At 32.9% G+C, this 20,982-nt stretch overlaps 1 protein-coding gene and 1 non-coding gene across 2 annotated transcripts; both read left to right on the top strand.

Annotated features, from left to right (window-relative positions):
• The first annotated feature begins 331 nt into the window (after nucleotides 1–331).
• On the top strand, nucleotides 332–18,693 carry LOC138331279 (TLC domain-containing protein 2-like). Its single transcript, XM_069278801.1, has 5 exons — nucleotides 332–712; nucleotides 828–910; nucleotides 2,688–2,770; nucleotides 8,763–8,934; nucleotides 17,260–18,693. Exons 1-5 carry the CDS (start codon nucleotides 492–494, stop codon nucleotides 17,460–17,462), a joined length of 762 nt encoding a protein of 253 aa, XP_069134902.1. The 5' UTR covers nucleotides 332–491; the 3' UTR covers nucleotides 17,463–18,693.
• On the top strand, nucleotides 1,840–1,917 carry Trnat-agu (transfer RNA threonine (anticodon AGU)). The gene has a single exon. It is a non-coding gene; the product is annotated as a tRNA-Thr (tRNA).
• Nucleotides 18,694–20,982: the final 2,289 nt, after the last annotated feature.

Below are 20,982 nucleotides of genomic sequence, written 5' to 3'. Positions count from 1 at the left end.
GCTTCTGTTTTTGATAAAGAAAAAATACCATTTGTCAGCGGTGGAACATCTTTAAGTAGTAGCTTCAAAGAGTTGGTAATCTCAAGGATTTATCATATACGTCCTTGGTAATCTAAATGTAAAAAAAACCAGTTATGAAAATCCTTTTGATTGGCAAATACTATTTAAATCCATCAATTATAATTTAAGAAGTTATTTGATTTGGCTAGGAAATTCCTTAACCTATATCTATATACCTGATTATAATGTATAATATACGCAGTATAGGCATTGGTATCCTTAGTATGGTTGGTATGTATGTACATGTAGGTTCACTTAGTGGATATACGACTTGACAACAGTAATATCATCAAAACTGCAAGCGTCAAGTCGTGTTTTTCTCCGTCAGTACACATTCCGTCTGTCTTGTTTTGAAGTTTAAAATGTTACCGACTCGTGTCTGAAGTGGCAGGGAAAATTCTGCTTTGTTTATGAATTAATTGTTATTCATTATGGAAACTAAAGCCATGGAAGAGGTCTGGCCAACCGAACTGGGAGGAGCCCCTTATGGCCTGAGTGTTATTGCCGTTTCGGCTGTGATTTTTTACGTTCTTTCTCTAATTTCCAAACTGTTGACCCCGTCGGGATTAGGAAAGAAAACCTCATGGAAATGGAAAAACATAACAGTTTCGTTCGTTCATTCTCTGTTAAGCGGAACTTGGGCGTGTCTTTGGTAAGTTCAATATTTCTAATGAGAAATTTTTGCATGTGTTTGGATGTCGATGATCAATTTAAATGGATTGTTTGAGAAATAGGCGTGTTTTCATGCTGTGATTTTGTTTTTTCAGCTTCTACGTGAAGCCGGAAATGGCAGAGGATTTAATTTCCACCTACGACACATTTGCTCACACGCTAATATCGGTTTCAGTAGGTGAGTCGATGGTTACGTAAACAAGACTCTGTGACCTAGTTAAGGGAAGGCACGTGTGTGAGGGTCATGGGTCAAACGTCAGAGTTAAGTTCATGACACAAGTTAAAAGAACTTTATAATTGAGTGTGATGTTACATGTATAAATACTAAATAGCTATACATTTGTATACTATAATGTTAGTAATGAATAAATTATCAATAATATCTTAAATCTACATTATATATTTAAGTTTATTTTTTAAGAAACAAAACTCACCATAACAAAATAATGCTTGATTAGTGATTTAAAGATGATTAATTATATAATTAACCAGATGACCTCAATTATCAGTTTAATCAGCAATTAATCACATTCGTACTGTAGTGTACATGGTATGTCAGTATACATGCGGTAACATGCGATGATGTCATACATTATATATATCTATTCATTATGTTTGCTCGGGTTAAGCTAAATAATAATATGGTATCTATGTATATACCAGCATTCAATATATATTTGCTCGGGTGAATGAATACAATCTATGAATAGAACTTGTAGTATGTATGATTTACTAAATTTAAATCTGCCATCTAGTGATCAAGATTCATGCCAAGATTTGGTTTTGGTTGATTTATTTCATGACGCTATAGCCCTTTTTTGTGAATAAATTTTAGGCAGAATAAAGTATATATGTAGCGGGATTGGACTGGGTCGATCATCGATGACCACGTAGCTCAGTCGTTAGAGCACTCGGCTAGTATTCTGAGGGTCCTGGGTTCGAATCCCGGTCTGGACGCTACATTTTCTCCTCTCCTGTTACAAAATTGGCGCCCAACTAAATAACCCACGGTGGTGGTGTTTGGAAGGGTCTCGTATGTTTTCGGGGGCGAAGACTTCGAGAAAGGAGGGAGGAGTGTAGCGGAATTGGACTGGGTCGATCATCGGTGACCAGGTAGCTCAGTCGGTAGAGCACTCGGCTAGTATTCCGAGGGTCCCGGGTTCGAATCCCGGTCTGGCGGCTACATTTTCTCCTCTCCTGTTACATATATATATATATATATATACTTAAGTTTTTAGGACCACGGCTTCACATACATTGTGTAATAGAACTATTATTGATCAATGTTCAAAGATCATGGACAATCCACACTGGACACACTATACATACGTATATGTACATAAACTTGATGATATCAAACAAATAGAACTTGCAAATGTACTTAAACTTTACATATAATATAATATCTAAACATAATTTTAAATTATAAAAAAATATTTGTGTTTCCAGTTACCCGACTGACCTTATAAAATCAGTGCCTATACTCAAAAACTTTTTATCAGTTTTGCCCTCAAGCAAACAAATAACAACCTTATTTTTTTGGTTTTGCACAAAATCAGAAATTTGATACAAATTCTGTAAAATCAAGACACCAATAATACCCTGGGAATCAAATCCCTGGTTTATAGAAGGTTGAATATAGGCTATTTCAGTTTTTCACTGCAACAAACTGGGATGAACAGAAAAAAATATTTAAAGAAATGAAAAAAATCCCTACCTACGTTTATACCGACCCATTTATTTTTAAAGTGTGTTACCAGAAACAAAAATATTAATTTTTTTATTTGGCCTTATGATATATATATGGCATAAAATTGTCCAAGTATGAATGTTTTTAGATTACAGAACATTATAAGAAAAATAAAAAAAAGTCCAGGATAATGACCTTAAATCATATTATTTTTAGCACTTTCATATTGCAAGTTATTACATGATTTTACATTTTTGTATTTCAGGTTATTTTATTTACGACATGTGGGACATGTTTGTCTATCAAAGAAATCGTCAATCATATGAATTGATGGGACATCATGTTGTGGTAAGTGGTGATCCAAACCAGATCTAGATCTACTGTATTCAACCCAATAAGCGTACCTCTCGTCCCTATAAACGTCGAACGTCCCTCCCTCTTTTTGAAGCTCCCATTTAACATAAATTTAATATACATGTATCTTAAATATACCGGCTACAAATTTAAAATTCACTACAGAATGGGCCCTGATGGATTCAGCCAATAAATTCTAATTTATGGACCTTAGATCAAGAACTTTTAAATTTACTATTATGATCCATGAAGTGTTCTATATATCATACTGCAGTATAAACTGTAGATCTTCTTGTAGTCGTTCATTAACACCACATCAAGTAGAGCAATGTCCTACAAACTTGGTGGCATCACAGGGACTTGGCACAAATTTCTAACAAACAGTATATGTATTATAGTATAATACTTGTAGTTATATATCATATTTTATAAGGGTGATACAGCTGATACAAAGAAAAATATGGGTCCATGAAAGATTTTGTGTTGGCCTATATTAGGCGAGATAGATTAGTCAAATACATCAATATATATATATATATACACTGTTGGTTGGATTTTTGTGCCAAGTCCCTGTGGGTGGCGAACATTGTCCCATACAAGTACGAATAAATGTCAATAGGACATGTGAGGGCCAAACCTTGCGACCTTTCGACTGCCATATATATGGTGATTATGATGTCACAGAATATACTACAATGATACTACAGTATATGTGTATGCATGGACGGCCGATGACAAGATAAGTGGGGCGATGGGGCATCACCGGATAGGTGGCTCTGATAACTTGTGAAGGAATGACCATGTACAACAACAGTTCTTAACAACTACTCCCTTATATATGATGTTTATATAGAGAACAGGCTTGTACATTTATCAGAACTGAGAAAAGGTATTTTCAGGGCATAATCAATCTCCCATCATAGGAATTTATTTTGCATTTTTGTAAAAAAAAGTTTTATGAAGATACAACATTTCCCTCAAAAATTGTTATATGATAAATGGTAAAACTTAAATTTCAGCCTCTATATCATTAAAATTTTATAAGTCCAGTTATAAATAATTATATATATATCTTAGCCTACAGCTTGTCTTTGTTTTAAATAAAAAGTACAGCATACAAGTTATTTTACAGTATTTGACTGAATAAGCACCCCTCTTTATATTTAAGGCTTAAATTTAATTTTCTTCAAATTAAATGCTGACTAAAAATATGAAAACAGCTTTGGTTTCCTTACTGAGTTTTATGAAAGGCTATAGCTATAGACCAAATTTGTTTCTAATAAGCACCCCGTTATTTGCTTCAATTTTTTATGTGCCCTGGGTGCTTATTTGGTTGAATAAGGTGATTTATATGTATACGATTAAATATGTCCACAACCTTATAAAAGTCCGCCATTTATATATACTCCTATATAATGATAATGTCATGTTGTAAACAATCGTGATTTATTTTTTTTAAATGCCATTTTAAAATTCTAACCATAGGCAATGATATATATACATGTATACCGGTAATATAAGGAGAACCATATTCTTTTTCTGACTTGTACACTTATCTTCAACTATATTAAACTGGTTTAACTCACCCACCCCTGCAGACACAATTTAGGCTCGTCTAAATCAAAGACTAGACCAGTCCATTATGAAATTTACGGGTGAATGAGTTAAAAAGCTATTTTAAAATATATGCGTGTTTTGATACATATACGTAAAGTCCAAAGTAAAAATATGAGGATATTTGTTTCAAGTAAAGATATAAATAGATCTATAGAATAAGTAAATCATGAAGCATATTGAATTTGTTATTTAGGTTTGTAAGATACACATAGCTGGCCGTATGGTATAAATCAGTTTTTAATCAACTACATTACGTAGATTCTATCTTTAGTGATAAACAATATTATAAGACTCTTGCATATGTGGATATGAAGGATAGGGATATTCTACCCGAGGGTCACAAAATGTAGTAAAACCCGAGGCTTGCCGTGGGTTTTGCAACATTTTGTGATTCCGAGGGTTGAATATCCCTATAGCTATCCTTCATATCCACTTATGAAAGTGTGTATTTTTCTTTCATACCTCAACGTTTTATTGCAATTTTACAACTATAATATCCCGCCATTTTGAAATGAATTTGTGGAAATCCACGACTGAGAGTCAATTTTCCATACATGAAAAATTACTTGATTTTTTCAACAAAAATTTTATAGTAAAACCAGACAAGTTTGTAAAAAAAATGTTAAAATTTTACCGAGGAAATTAAAAAAATTTTGACGCCGGGACGTCACGAGGCTTTATTGCATGGGTAGCCATGCAATACGGCCTCAGACGACATGGCTTTATTGCCCTAGATGTAGACCAGCCAGTATTAGGTACACGTAAAGGTATGAAAGAAATACTGTACATATAAAGTGCAAATGAACATCTGGTACAAACCGGCTAGATCTGCTATCAAGAACATTATGTAAAAGATCAATAAAACTACACATCAATAAAATATTATGATTTACAATAAAGTTAGTATTGGGTTGGTTCAACGGAACTTTTTTTATTATTATTATTATTATTTTTTTACAATTGGAAAAATAAACTTAAGGTTTCATTATTTTTCAAAGGAAATCATTTAGTATCTATATTCTAGAATATTTATGAATGCAGGTACCCGGCCTACTATATACTATACATGTTCCACAGGGTATGAAATGGTCTCTTTTTAGGTTCTAGTAGAGAACTACGTAGTTCAACTTCTCTACTAGAACCTAAAAAGAGACCATTTCATACCCTGTGGAACATGTATAGTAGTTCTAGTAGAGAACTACGTAGTCCTCTACTAGAACCTAAAGAGAGACCATTTCATACCCTGTGGAACATGTATAGTATATAGTAGGCCGGGTACCTGCATTCATTAATATTCTAGAATATAGATACTAAATGATTTCCTTTGAAAAATAATGAATTATATATAATTACAGCGTGCTTATAGGACTCCCAATGTTATTTTTTACGTCGAAATTTAAATATTCAAAAGGCTCCGGGCCCAGCTGTTTGTCACCTATATAGCTTGGGAATTTGGCCCTGTTATACACGTTAGAAAGGTCATTATAAAAACATTATAGATGTATTAGTGGTATATATGTGTGGGAACATTGATGCTCAGCCACAAAACAGACAAAAGCCTTTTATGGACTTGGTATAAGGTTAAATCAGCAGGCTTTTTAAAGAGTTGCAGGTACATGTACATGTATTGACGATTCCGCCAGCCATTCAAATTTTGCATTGTGTATGCATATATATAGCTACAACAGTGCTACATATATGTAATAAAATAACAAAAATGACGAAATTTTTAGCTTGCGATTTCATTGTGTCATGATGGCTCTCTGCCTTAAGCTTGTGATGCATATGGGTTATTTAATTTTCAGTGTTCTCCCTTAAGGATTTTTTCCAGCTGGTCTTAAGGACCGGTTGACCCTAAAAGTAACTGGTCCTGCCTGAAAGTTACTGGTCCTTATTAATCAATTACAAAGCTAAAATTCATCCTTTGTAGTTTACATACTAGCAAAGTAATAGTTTTCTAACAAAAAATATCCACATTTCTGTCATAGTATTGTGTGCTTTCAACAAAGTTGACTAAAAACCAGAATATTAATAATTTTTGTGTGGTACAGTTTGATCTTCAAACTTTCTACAAATGGTATTGCTATTTTTGTTTTGAATAGCTTAAGTACACTCTCTGGACCTATAAGTTACGGGTCAAAGGACCAGCTACATGGCAAAAATTATCTGCCCTACAATAAAGTTGCCGGTCACGGGCAGACGGACAGGTGTTAATTTCGAATGCTGTTTTTTTGTGTAATTTTCCTAAAAATTATGTTTAAGAGTCCATGTATAGCTTAAAAAATATTTTAGGTAAAATAATGTATTGGTACCCTATGTACTATAGTATATCCTTGTAAAATGATAAATTCCTGTCACAGTGGCCTGGGGTTACCATAGAAACAATTAACAACCCTAATGTGCCACATGGTAGCTATATATAGAAATACGTATACTCAAACATTTTCCTACCCTTGATTGCACACATATGTTTTACAATCATTTACTTTAAAATTAAGTTCACTTTTATATCACATTAACTGGCAAAGAGATCTAGATTGATCAAGATTGCAGCAAATAGTGATTCATTCCTTAGATGTATCAATTTCCTCTAAATTTTCTTGTTTATTTATATATAGAAGGAAGTCAAAAATACAAGGAAAACTAAACTTAACCATGTAAACTTAAAAAACTGCTCTTCAAACAGAAGCTATTAAATTTACTACATTGATTACAGGGATGATAAAACAAATTTCCTTGTCTTTAAAGAAATGATGCTGTATAGCAATGTATTCATGTTTTAATTCAGATAATTACAAATTCTTAGATTTCCCAAGATATCACCACAAGCCATCCACCTCTGGGTCGCAAGTATGAATCCCATGTAGAGAAGTTGCCAGATACTGACCGCTAGTCGGCAGTTTTGCCAGATACTGACCGCTAGTCGGCAGTTTTGCCAGATACTGACCGATAGTCGGCAGTTTTTCTCCGGTTTTCCTTAACCTGGTCATGACTGCTGGTCAGAAATGTTTTCTCTGAGTACTCCGGCTTTCTGCCACCTCCTAATTAACCAGGTACATCCTTAAATGAGTGGAAAGTTATAAATAACATGCTAATTAACCAATCCAAACCAATCCAAACAAAAATATGGAAACCTTACTTTACAAATTTCTCGGTTCATTCGCACTGTGGTATATTTGTGTATCTGTACCCTTGGCCTAGACATGTAAACAAGTGGTGATGGATGGTCCATGCCACACACAGTCTATATGCAGAAGGTATCTATATATATATATACATGTATTTGAGACAGAAGGTATCTATATATATATATACATGTATTTGAGACACTAGCCTGACTGGAAATAGTGTCACTGGCCTGGGCCGTTTGGGATTAAGGTGGGATCACGATGACAGACAGCAACACATCGTTTTATACTAGCTACTGAAGCCTTTGATCAAAACAGGCTACCTTATATTTAATTCATCGAATCAGTAAAGCTACACATGACTCCTCAGACACGGGTATAGATGGGAAATGCAGTTTGCTTATATACAGAAGATGACAAAATAATGTATGAATGTCTCTCTATATGCAGACTATATAGTGATATGCCGGACATCTTATATAACTATTCAGCCACCATCGCCCTTATTTCAGTTCCTTTAATTTACATTATGTAAGGGGATAGGGTCTTAAAAGGAAACAAATGTAAATAAGCTTATTACCTTTCCTTTCTGTAACTGTCCTGGAAATGCTGTCATCATATATCAACTCATCCACCGCGACGCGTCCACCCCTGATGACACATTTAGACTCTTCTTAATCAAAGACTAGACCAATCCATTATGGAATTTCAGGGGTGAATGGAAATGCTGTCATGTTAAGTATTTCTATAAATGCATGCTGTATATAATAAAAATAAACCACCAAACGTACAGAAATTACTATTCATCTCTATATTATGGTTACCTACGGAATAATACCATATCCTTTGTGACCCAGTAGCCAATTTTAACATAATTTGACCTTTGTATAAAGACCACTTGACCATGCATTAAGACCACTATTTCTTAGTACCTAGGGTGGTCTTATAATTATGAGCTATCCATTTGAAAAAATCTCCATGAATTTCTCGGAATCTCCACAGAATAATTATGGAAATTCTGCAATTTTTTTCCATGGAGTATTAATTGGAAGAAGATTTCCATGGATTAAACTTCACAGTGGATTTACAATACCTTGTTCTAATATGTTTTCCATGAAATCTTTGCAGAATAACTGAAGAATATCCATGAAAATTCTGTCACCATGAAAATTTTCTATTTGGTGTAAGACATACATAATATATGTATCATGTATATAATGGTATTTTTGTTTCCCTTTCAGATCCTCATCTGTTTCACCATTGCCATAGTAACGAGGATATATGTGGGGTACTCTGTAGTGGCCCTGCTCATTGAAATCAACAGTATTTTCCTTCATCTTAGACAATTGATGTTAATATGTGGCATCTCTAAAAACAACAGCTGTTATAGATTCAATAGTGTTGTCAATTTAGGTAAGTAAAACAACAGGTTCAAATGGCATCAATTTAGGCAAGTAAAACAACAGGTTCAATAAGGGTATAAATTTAGGTAAGTAAAACAACGGGTTCAAATGGTATCCATTTATTTAAGTATAAACAACAGGTTCAAATGATGTAATCAATTTATTTAAGTAAAACAACGAGTTCAATTGGTATCCATTTATTCAAGGATTTAAGTAAAACAATGGGTTCAAATGGACATATATTCAATAGCATTGTCAATTTAACAAAGTAAAAAAAAACAGTTGTTACAGTTTCAATAGTGTTGTCAATTTAGGAAAGTAAAACAACAGTTGTTATAGTTTAACAGTGTTGTCAATTTAGGAAAGTAAAACAACAGTTGTTACAGTTTTAACAGTGTTGTCAATTTAGGAAAGTAAAACAACAGTTGTTATAGTTTAACAGTGTTGTCAATTTAGGTAAGTAAAACAACAGTTGTTATAGTTTTACAGTGTTGTCAATTTAGGAAATTAAAACAACAGTTGTTATAGTTTAACAGTGTTGTCAATTTAGGAAAGTAAAACAACAGTTGTTATAGTTTAACAGTGTTGTCAATTTAGGAAATTAAAACAACAGTTGTTACAGTTTCAATAGTGTTGTCTATTTAGGTAAGTGAAACAACAGTTGTTACAGTTTTAACAGTGTTGTCTATTTAGGTAAGTGAAACAACAGTTGTTACAGTTTTAACAGTGTTGTCAATTTAGGAAAGTAAAACAACAGTTGTTATAGTTTAACAGTGTTGTCAATTTAGGAAAGTAAAACAACAGTTGTTATAGTTTAACAGTGTTGTCAATTTAGGAAAGTAAAACAACAGTTGTTATAGTTTAACAGTGTTGTCAATTTAGGAAAGTAAAACAACAGTTGTTGCAGTTTAACAGTGTTGTCAATTTAGGAAAGTAAAACAACAGTTGTTATAGTTTAACAGTGTTGTCAATTTAGGAAAGGAAAACAACAGTTGTTATAGTTTAACAGTGTTGTCAATTTAGGAAAGTAAAACAACAGTTGTTGCAGTTTAACAGTGTTGTCAATTTAGGAAAGTAAAACAACAGTTGTTATAGTTTAACAGTGTTGTCAATTTAGGAAAGTAAAAACAGTTGTTATAGTTAACAGTGTTGTCAATTTAGGAAAGTAAAACAACAGTTGTTAGTTCAAAGTGTTGTCAATTTAGGAAAGTAAAAAACAGTTGTTAAGTTTAACAGTGTTGTCAATTTAGGAAAGTAAAACAACAGTTGTTATAGTTTAAACAGTGTTGTCAATTTAGGAAAGTAAAACAGTTGTAAGTTTAACAGTTTGTTACAGTTTAACAGTGTTGTCAATTTAGGAAAAGTAAAACAGTTGTTAGCAGTTTTAACAACAGTTGTTGAGTTAACAGTGTTGTCAATTAGGAAAGTAAAACAACAGTTGTTGAGTTTAAAAGTGTTGTCAATTTAGGAAAGTAAAACAACAGTTGTTGCAGTTTAACAGTGTTGTCAATTTAGGAAAGTAAAACAACAGTTGTTATAGTTTAACAGTGTTGTCAATTTAGGAAAGTAAAACAACAGTTGTTATAGTTTAACAGTGTTGTCAATTTAGGAAAGTAAAACAACAGTTGTTAGTTTAACAGTGTTGTCAATTTAGGAAAGTAAAACAACAGTTGTTAGTTTAACAGTGTTGTCAATTTAGGAAAGTAAAACAACAGTTGTTGCAGTTTTACAGTGTTGTCAATTTAGGAAAGTAAAACAACAGTTGTTAGTTTAACAGTGTTGTCAATTTAGGAAAGGAAAACAACAGTTGTTATGTTTAACAGTGTTGTCATTTAGGAAAGTTTTGTTAAACAGTGTTGTCAATTTAGGAAAGTAAAACAACAGTTGTTATAGTTTAACAGTGTTGTCAATTTAGGAAAGTAAAACAACAGTTGTTATAGTTTAACAGTGTTGTCAATTTAGGAAAGTAAAACAACAGTTGTTATAGTTTAACAGTGTTGTCAATTTAGGAAAGTAAAACAACAGTTGTTATAGTTTAACAGTGTTGTCAATTTAGGAAAGTAAAACAACAGTTGTTATAGTTTAACAGTGTTGTCAATTTAGGAAAGTAAAACAACAGTTGTTATAGTTTTAACAGTGTTGTCAATTTAGGAAAGTAAAAACAACAGTTGTTATAGTTTAACAGTGTTGTCAATTTAGGAAAGTAAAACAACAGTTGTTATAGTTTAACAGTGTTGTCAATTTAGGAAAGTAAAACAACAGTTGTTATAGTTTAACAGTGTTGTCAATTTAGGAAAGTAAAACAACAGTTGTTATAGTTTAATAGTGTTGTCAATTTAGGAAAGTAAAACAACAGTTGTTATAGTTTAACAGTGTTGTCAATTTAGGAAAGTAAAACAACAGTTGTTAAGTTTAACAGTGTTGTCAATTTAGGTAAGTAAAACAACAGTTGTTATAGTTTAACAGTGTTGTCAATTTAGGAAAGTAAAACAACAGTTGTTATGCAGTTTAACAGTGTTGTCAATTTAGGAAAGTAAAACAACAGTTGTTATAGTTTAACAGTGTTGTCAATTTAGGAAAGTAAAAAACAGTTGTTACAGTTTGTCAAGGAAGTGTTGTTACAGTTTAACGTAATTTAAGTAAGCGAAACAACAGTTGTTATAGGTTCAACAGTGTTGTCAATTTTCGGAAGCAAAAAAAAAAGTCATATATTAAATTTAATAGTGTTCATTGTAGGTAAACACACATACCGTATTCGACCCAATAAGCGCCCAGGGCGTTTAAAAAATTGAAAAAATGAAAAGGTGCTAATAAGACGAAATTATTGCAAATCTACTTAATCTAGACAGTATTTTGTAGTTTTGGTCTTTATTTATGCGTGTACAATTGAAATCGAAGCTTCAAAAAGGGGGAGGGCGCTTATATATAGGGACATGGGCGCTTATTGGGTCGAATACGGTACGTATTCATTTCATAGTCATATATATCGGTATGTTATACATATGTACCAGTCAATTCAGTTACAATAAAACACGTTCATAACGAACAAGCTTACAAAGAATTCATAATTTTCATTCCTAGTCAAGGTTCCTTATAACATATAACATAACGAGGTGATTCGTCGGTTCCCAGCTGATGTTCATTATAACTGTGTTGTATCACTGTCCACAGAAGTTGTTTATTTGAAACATAAACATTGATAGGTCAAGCGTTACATTTACGCCCATAGCTAATAAACCTTGTAAATGTCAATTTACGCAATGACCAATTCAATCATTTCAATCAGCCGTTATTGTCTTTTATTTTGACATCAACTGTTTAAAATTGATGTGACAATTTCTTGATATTTATTTGGCTACAGTGTTTCATCTGGCTTCATCAGCAAAGGTTTCTAAGACAAATGATCTTGTGTCAACCAATATTCCCTTCTTGTTTTTATCAAAAGTCTTAAGATTTATTTTGATTTGAATTGCGAATTTTTTCTGTATCTCGGAACTGAAAATTCGTGTAGATATATTTATATTTTCTCTGCAACCGCAATATGCAACCTAATTACCAAATGCAATTTTGCTTCATGTTTTTATGAAAAGCCTTAAATATATTTTGATATGTTCTGCGAATCCAAATACAATTTTGCTTCATGCATTTACTAAAAGCCTAAAATATAAATATACATTTTGATTTGTTCTTCGAATCTGTTCTGTATCTCATGAACGCAAGATTTACGCATGTCTACCTTCTATACCAGGTACAATGTATTCCACACCTGTCCCTGTACCTGTGGCCCAAAGCTAATTATTACACTTTGTTATACGAGGACAGCTAGATTCTCAGAGATGAGGGTCCATCACTGGTATAATATGAAGTAGTACTGATTGCTTTGTGTTGCAGGCGACAATATTTCCCCTACGTAATTATCAATCCTTCTAATAGGCTTTAATTTGTATAAACATGGGAGAACAACAACCATTTCAACATATTGATCGATATATCTTGTGTATTAACGGCATTTATGTTATTGACCTTTGGCCATTATAGGCATGAATCACACGTTAGTAACACACGAGGCGAAAATATCGCGGGGAAATGTTATGATGTTGTGGTATATAAGTGATAATATGAATCTCAGACCACACCGAGGTGATATCCTTGTATATAGCTGATATATCACTGAGTTTACTATGCCTTGTAATAGGTATAGGATATAATTGTACAGCAAATTTTAATGGATAATGATTCATGAACGTTCATGAACAAAAAGATTAGACGATCATCCTTGAAATGCAATAAACGAACAAGAGTAATGTTGTATTTTCTAAAAATCAAATGCTACCTTGCCAGAATTTGGTGCATTGCTAAATGAAATAGCACGTGTTCATGCTTATATAAAATATATAAAAAATAAAACACATAGTTATGCAACATGCACACATTAGAAACAGCCTGCAGGATTCGTTTTATAGTTCGTTATACTCTCATTACATACATCTTATGTGAACCTTGACAGGGCATGAAAATTAAAAATTACTGTTATAACCATTAATTCGTTGTAAAGTATAAATTACTGTATATCCGGTTATTTTCGCGGTGATGATGCATATGTTTCCGCTATTTCGCAGCACATTGCGATGATCGCTAAGCTAAAGTTTTATCCGCGAAATGTTGAGAAATGGTTGAATGATATGAATTCTAGGAGCCAGGTCGTGAAAATTTAATACCGCGGAAATTTAATTTTCTCTTTTTTATACGAAATCGCGAAAATTTTGATCCGAGCAATAACCGGCTCTGTGGTATTACCATATTTATTCCTTAACCTACTTTTCTTTTAAGATAAAGTATAAGTTGATGGCCGTTGACCCGGGGTTGTTGTACTATGCATGTACAGTATATATATACGTTATCAGATCACAGACAAATCAGTACTTGTGTACATGTACATGCTATTTGGTAGGTGACCTTATAATTAGTTCACGTGTACTGTACATGATACAGGTACCAACTACATACATACTATTTTCCATCAATGTCAAAAATATTGCCTGCATATATATATATAAATATATATACACACGTGGAGTTCTTGATCAGTATGCTGTGAATGTATGTATCTATTTGTTCTGGTTTCGAGACATCTAAAGGCACATGATACCTTAAGGCACAAGAAATTTATGACTCCTTACACATTGTTTTTGAATAATTGATAATGGTGTATTTGCGTTTTATGCCTTATAACGAAAAGTGGTCATTTGAGGACAGGCTGGAATAAAACCTGTATACCCAGTTAAGAACTGTTAGTCTCTGATTAACAGCCAGGGTCATTTAAGGATGTGCCACGTTTATGTGGTGGAGCATAGTCGGGGCCCAGTGGGAAAAAAACACCGACCAGAGGCGACTTGGCAGCTGCCTCAAATGGGATTCAAACTCGCGACCCAGAGGTGTGGAGGATTGCGAGATCCTAACTATCGGCCGCCACGGTCCCTACCAAGAGGATGACTTTAGTTGTAGTACATGTCAGACACGTGAACAAGTTAGCCACCCTGGTCAAGTCATATTCTGTACCACAGGTCGAAGGATTTATGCAGTTATAGTCAGAATATGAGACATCTTAACTTCTGAATCATACAATCCTCTACCGTGTGGGAGCTTATTAGCATTGTAAAATATTTCTGCTGTGTGTATGTGCGGAGTTCATTACTTGTGTAGCTAAGAAGAAGTATTTGTGTAGGCCGAGTTTGAGGGTCGTCGAGCAAATAAAGGCTATAGTGATATGTACACACACTTGTGTGATTAGAAGGGAGTTTTAAACTCTGGGTAGGTTTAGTTAGCTTTAAATCGTCTTGGTGGCCTTGCATTGAAATTCTTGGTAGGTTAGTTAGTTAGCTTTAAATCGTCTTGGCGGCCTTGCATTGGAACTCGTGTAGGTTTGTTAGCTTTAAATCATCTTCGTGGCCTTGCATTGGAATTCTGGGTAGGTTAGTTAGCTTTAAATCATCTTGGTGGCCTTGCATTGCAACTCGTGTAGGTTTGTTAGCTTTAAATCATCGTCATGGTCAGACATTGAAACCCTGTGTTAACGTTGATATGGTAGCTGTAAATTATCTTCATGGTCAGACATCAAAACTATGGATAGGTTTGGAAGCTTTAAATCGTCGTGGTCTTACATTGAAACTCTGGGTATGTTTGTTAGCATGAAATCGCCTTCATGGTCAGACATTTAAACTATGGATAGGTTTGGAAGCTTTAAATCGTCGTGGTCTTACATTGAAACTCTGGGTATGTTTGTTAGCATGAAATCGCCTTCATGGTCAGACATTTAAACTATGGATAGGTTTGGAAGCTTTAAATCGTCGTGGTCTTACATTGAAACTCTGGGTATGTTTGTTAGCATGAAATCGCCTTCATGGTCAGACATTTAAACTATGGATAGGTTTTGGAGCTTTAAATCGTCTTCATGCTTTAAATAGAGCCTCGTGGTTTGACACAGATTCCTGTAAAACTGTATCCAAAACATAATAAGACATTTAAAATCTATCATAGGCAAACGGATATTTACACCACTGGGCTAGGTGTTAGTTATCACACTACACGTACAATTTGTAAAAACTCATATACATAGTATCTGGAATACCCTATATATGCCTATAGTTGGTAGAATTTGTAAAAACTCGTTTATCTGGAAAATCCTTTAGATGCCTAGTTTTACATCCTGCATGTTTATACTCTGACAGATGTAGTGTGCATATAACGTTCACAAAAACATGAAAGCAAATATGTTTTAGGCATGTATACATATCAACAACTGTAAATTATATCGGCCCAAACTAACGAACATATCAATGATCCATCTACATTACTGCTAGGTGGTTTTACATATTTATTATATATAGTTGCAGTAAATATGTATATATATATCTTGATCTTTGGTTAACTGAAAATGCCCATCAGACTACAACAATATTAGTACTTTATGTTACATATGAAGTCGTACAAATTTCACAATTCTACAAAACTTAGCACCACACAGTTCTTATAGCGTAAATTTATATTTGTTAATTTATGAAATATTAGTATACACTTCTAACTCTTAAAACTAAGATATTGGGCGGAAGTTTGTTAAGTTAGAAATATTTTATAAATTAAGGTTTAGAGCAAAACCGTCTCGGATATTTTGTAAAAGCAAGGTGGTCAAGCATGGATTAGGTCAGTATGTATAATTAGTTTAAGCCCAGTCAAAATGGCGTGACTTACTTTTAAATCTTTTCTCAAACGAGAGACCACATGGCCTAATCACGTAGTTTACAAAACACTTTTGTTCCTTTTAAATATCTCCAATCCTAACACAGGTTATAGGTAGCATTCAGCATTCACACGTGTGCTGGAAGTTTTACATTATTGTATACTGTGTTTCCTAAATGTTGTCTTTGTATGTGCGTAGCAAAGTCTCTCTTTCAAACGAAAGAATTCTTGTAACGGCACATATATCAAGTAATATTTTGAGGTAAATAATAACTTTATTTAGCCTAGGCGATAGTTTCAAAGCAATGGAGACGAAATCGTCATTTTACTTTCATCATTTAAGCCAAAGTGTTGTGCCCTGACAAAGTTGTAAGGGAATAACAGACTAGAAGATGGCTGTTATAACAATACGATTATAGGCCAAACTAGACTGAAAAACCATATTAGTACCCCATTAAAATTTATGAATATCAAATACTAGCATTGCTTTTCGGGAGAATCTATTAATGATAATGATTTTCTAGTATGCAATAACATAATGATAGCCTCAAACTATTTACAGATTTAAGTTGGAGTTAATTAAGGAATTCCATTGCAGTTAAACCTAGTACAATAAACCTCAATAGGAATCTTACTGTGTAAAGAAACAAAACATACCTTACTAAATCTATTTACAAAGTTTTTGGACACGGGGCCGTCTTCCAAAAATCTCTATACAATATTACTGTATATGAGCAGACGGGTTAAACCCGACAGAATGCAGACTTTTGTTGGTGAGATCATGATATAATGTTAGACTTAAGTTATTGCTTATCCTATAAAATGACGTAATTTTTTGTAACGTCAATTGTGATTGGCTAAGTCTAAACTTCCCACTGTTTTAGATTTAAGATTGTTTCATGATTTTGGGGCCTGGTTTCAACTCAATCATAAAACTAAAACGATTTTTGTCTGGGCAGTGATGGGCAATTAACTTATTCAATTAAAATATTCAGTGAAATATTATTAGGTCAATTAAATGGTGGAATTTTTTTCATGCTGTGCCGATATTCTGTATTGGTCAATGTAGCTTTCATTAAATGATTGAGATATTTTTCAGGTACTTTCATCGTTTGCCGAATTTCTGTGATGGCATGGATGAGCCGATGGATGTTGATTAATAAAGATCGTATTCCTTTGGTGTTCTACACCATCGGCAGCCTGGGACTCGCTGTCATGACAGTCATGAACATCATTCTTTTTTATCGTCTCTTACAAAGTGACTTTCTTCACAAAAAGGATAAGTGCAAGCAAGAAGATTAGACTGCAGCAAGGCAGGCAATGTAATATTTAGTTATATATATACGATATATACTTAGTTATTGTTTATTTACATATTTCTGTGCTGGTGTATTTTTCATAATGCAGACTTTTTAAGGCTCTTGGAATTGGCTATTACGTTGTTACATTTTGTGAAAAATTTATGTAGTTTTCTGATGAAGTTGTGGCATTTCACGATGTAACAATTAATATCAGACCACATTCTGGAGCAGACATCTATTTTGCCACAAAACGAAATACCGGTATTTGTGTATATTAATTATATTAATTTGAAATTATAGTTCAATATTATTTTTATTACAATATAAAGTTTATCAATTTTTTGTTGAATCTTCCCAATGCTGCATTCAGAAAAAGGTTATTATCCCCTCTTTTGAGTCCTTCCCCAATTTTTTCAGCATTTCTGTTGTATCAGATTATAAGAAACAAAAATGCTTACCTTCCGATTATGTATTTGAGCTAGACTTCAAGTTCTGTATCCAAAACTAATTTTTGAATGAAACATTTTTAAATGTAAATTTGAAATGTATTTATAAATTGAAGCTGTCTAATACTCAGAAATTGTTTATGCCAGGTTGTTCATACTGAAAGAGTAAAATTAAATTTTGATGAGTATCCTTTGGAAATGACCAACAACACTTCCAATATGATATCCTTCTTTTTCGAGTGCCCTCGGTGCTAAAAAAGTCGGATACGCTGTGGATTTTTTTCTAAAAGAGATAAACAATTGTATACATTCCCGGAATAATGTAGGAATGTGACCTGTAGCTTGCTTTCATGTGCAATTGAATTTCGTCACCAAAAATATGCGGAAAGTGGACTGTAGCAGAAGATTTTTTCAATGTAAATCACAAAATTAAAATCGATGTGAAAAAGTCATTTGTTATGAAATCGTGAAATTCACTCGCCGTGAAAATAAGTTGATTCGCAGTATTCTAGATATGTCGCATCGTCGCGTAAATGTTCATGTTAGCTCAGTATTTTAGGAAAAGATGTATTTTATATATACATTTGCTATTGCATTTATAAATCTTTGGTGTGATTGCCTGCTTCATATGATATTATACATTATTATCTACATTTTCACTCAAAATTATTGTTACCAAATAAATCTCAATTTCAAGGACCTAGTTCATGGAAGATTAAAAAATCATTACTGATGAGAGGATATCCTAACTCATAGAAGAGGTTCAAATTAATTTGTGCAAAGTCTTTGTTGTGCAAAGTCTTTGTTGATGATTCTTCATCTAGATAATGCTCACTTAATATAAGCCACCGTGCTATTCAGATTAAAGGCCACATGCTTAAAAAAAGGTAATTTATGCGCAGAACATGTGTTGGTTGTGATCACCCGTGATATGTGTGGCTTTTGAACAAATTAGTTAAATAATGTATTTGCATTTGAGTGAAAGATTACAGCATTTTGTTTGATTTTGAAACTGTAGACGCGAATATTTTCGCGAGTGCTTTATTTTGTGATTTTCATACATAAAACTTTCGTGATGTTGTTACTTTCGCGATAGATACATGTTCATACTTTTAACAACAAATTTAACATCTGTGTACTTGTACACAATCTTACGCGAGGGGGGCTTTTTGCGATCAATCGACCTTCGTATAATTACCGAAAATTCCCCTCGCGTAAATGTTGTATTTGCAGTATACATTATGAATGATATTAGTTTATTTTCATTTATTCATTTTTTATTTCCATTATATGACCTCTGCTGTCGCCTTTCTCTGGTCCCCAAATCTATGTCATAGATAGCTGTATGCATTGTATAAATACCTTGTATCATAATTATCTGATTGTATTCTTTATTTGTATATCACAGAGTTATCAGCCCTTGTGGGTAGATATTGATTGTGACGGCATGTTTGTTTTGAGAGCGTAACGTCATATTTTTCGGAGAAAACGACGTTAATTGCGCCAAAAAACAAATAACATCACAACGGATACCTATCCTCAAGGGAGCTAACTCTGTTATATGCCAAGACGGAATACTATGATTTCCTGGTATACTTACGTGTAAGTCAATTGTCACAATGTATAAATTTTACACCCATTTCTATGAAGGACAGTCAGAACTGTTTCCCTGGTCCCACTTGAACTGTTACCCACCACTAATTCGGTAAAAATGATCCACCGAAATAATGATCAATCAGCTGTTATACATATATTTTTATTAGGTGGCGAACCAATTATTTTAAGGCCATTATATTTGGAGAATACTTAAACATATTGTCTCTCTATTTAACTGTCTTTAAGGCTATAAGTTTCAGAAAAAATGTCCCTCAGAGAATTTCTTAAACGTTGGTTCATAGTTTTGTCTGTTTCCCTCGAAGTTCTATGTTACTTCCTCTATTGTATGTATTGTTATTTTGTTGATAAATGCAAAGGAAGGCTGGTACTGTGAATATTCATCCATGATATTGGAAAATATTGATATTGAAATATATATATATATATTACTATCCAAAAGATCCATTGCAGATGTAAAAGTTTACTGGCAGTTTGTCTTTGAGAAAACTTTCGAAAAAAACAATAAATGAGTTGAAGAAGATAAATAAGTTTATAAATAATGTCAACTGATGCCTGTCATAACAAGGTTTACATATTTCTGTACTTTATGTATATGTGTAAAAATACAAGTGTAACAAAAACTTTTGGATGGCAATGTATATATATTCTGTTTTCCATTGGTATTTCACCAAGTTGTCAGTTTTATCGATTTAAGTTTAAATTTTGACAGGAGTGATTTTTAATCTTCAGTTCAGAATCTTTACATCTTAACATAAGGTTCTGTGCATGTGGAATTGCTTTTATTTGCGAGAAACTCAATTTTACTAGGAAGGTCGAGTTAGTTTCCGTGAATTTAAATATCCGGGATTGGAATTAACAAGAATGATAATTTATTAACTAATAGTGGTAAGAATCAACAATGTGTGAAAATTTTTACCCGCAAATAGGTTTAAAAGAAAAAATCGCGAAATTTTCACCCGCGAAATAAAATAATTTTTCTTGGAACATAATTTGAAACATTAACATCATTTTTTCACTTTGAAAGATTGTCACAAGACATTATTAACGCCTCTTTTATTTAAACTGTTCGAAATTTTGTGGTCTTTAAAAAGAAATGCATGTGCATATTAATTGTTGAGGTATTTGATATTTATTTTGTTGGAAGTGTTTAGTTTTATTAAACTAGATGAACAAAAAGTGACTGATATTATATTTATTGTAATATGAAAAAATAACATATATACTTCAGTTGTGAACAAACAGTTTATGTATTACTTTTACAAAAAAACTAATTTGTCATTGTGATATAATTTGAAATTATAAGAATGATATCACTCGTTATCAATGCTGGGGAATTTATGTTAGAATGGAATTAGGACTTATTTCTGGCGACCATTATCGGGTGCATTTAAGAAAAGATATTTAACAGGTAGTATCATTGAAATTTAAAATAAACAGTTAACTATGATTAAAAGTTAA

Source organism: Argopecten irradians, chromosome 9, assembly GCF_041381155.1.
Source record: "Argopecten irradians isolate NY chromosome 9, Ai_NY, whole genome shotgun sequence".
Classification (NCBI taxonomy): Eukaryota; Metazoa; Mollusca; class Bivalvia; order Pectinida; family Pectinidae; genus Argopecten; species Argopecten irradians.
Note: the sequence above shows the minus strand (reverse complement) of the source record. Positions and strands in the feature narration are given on the sequence as shown.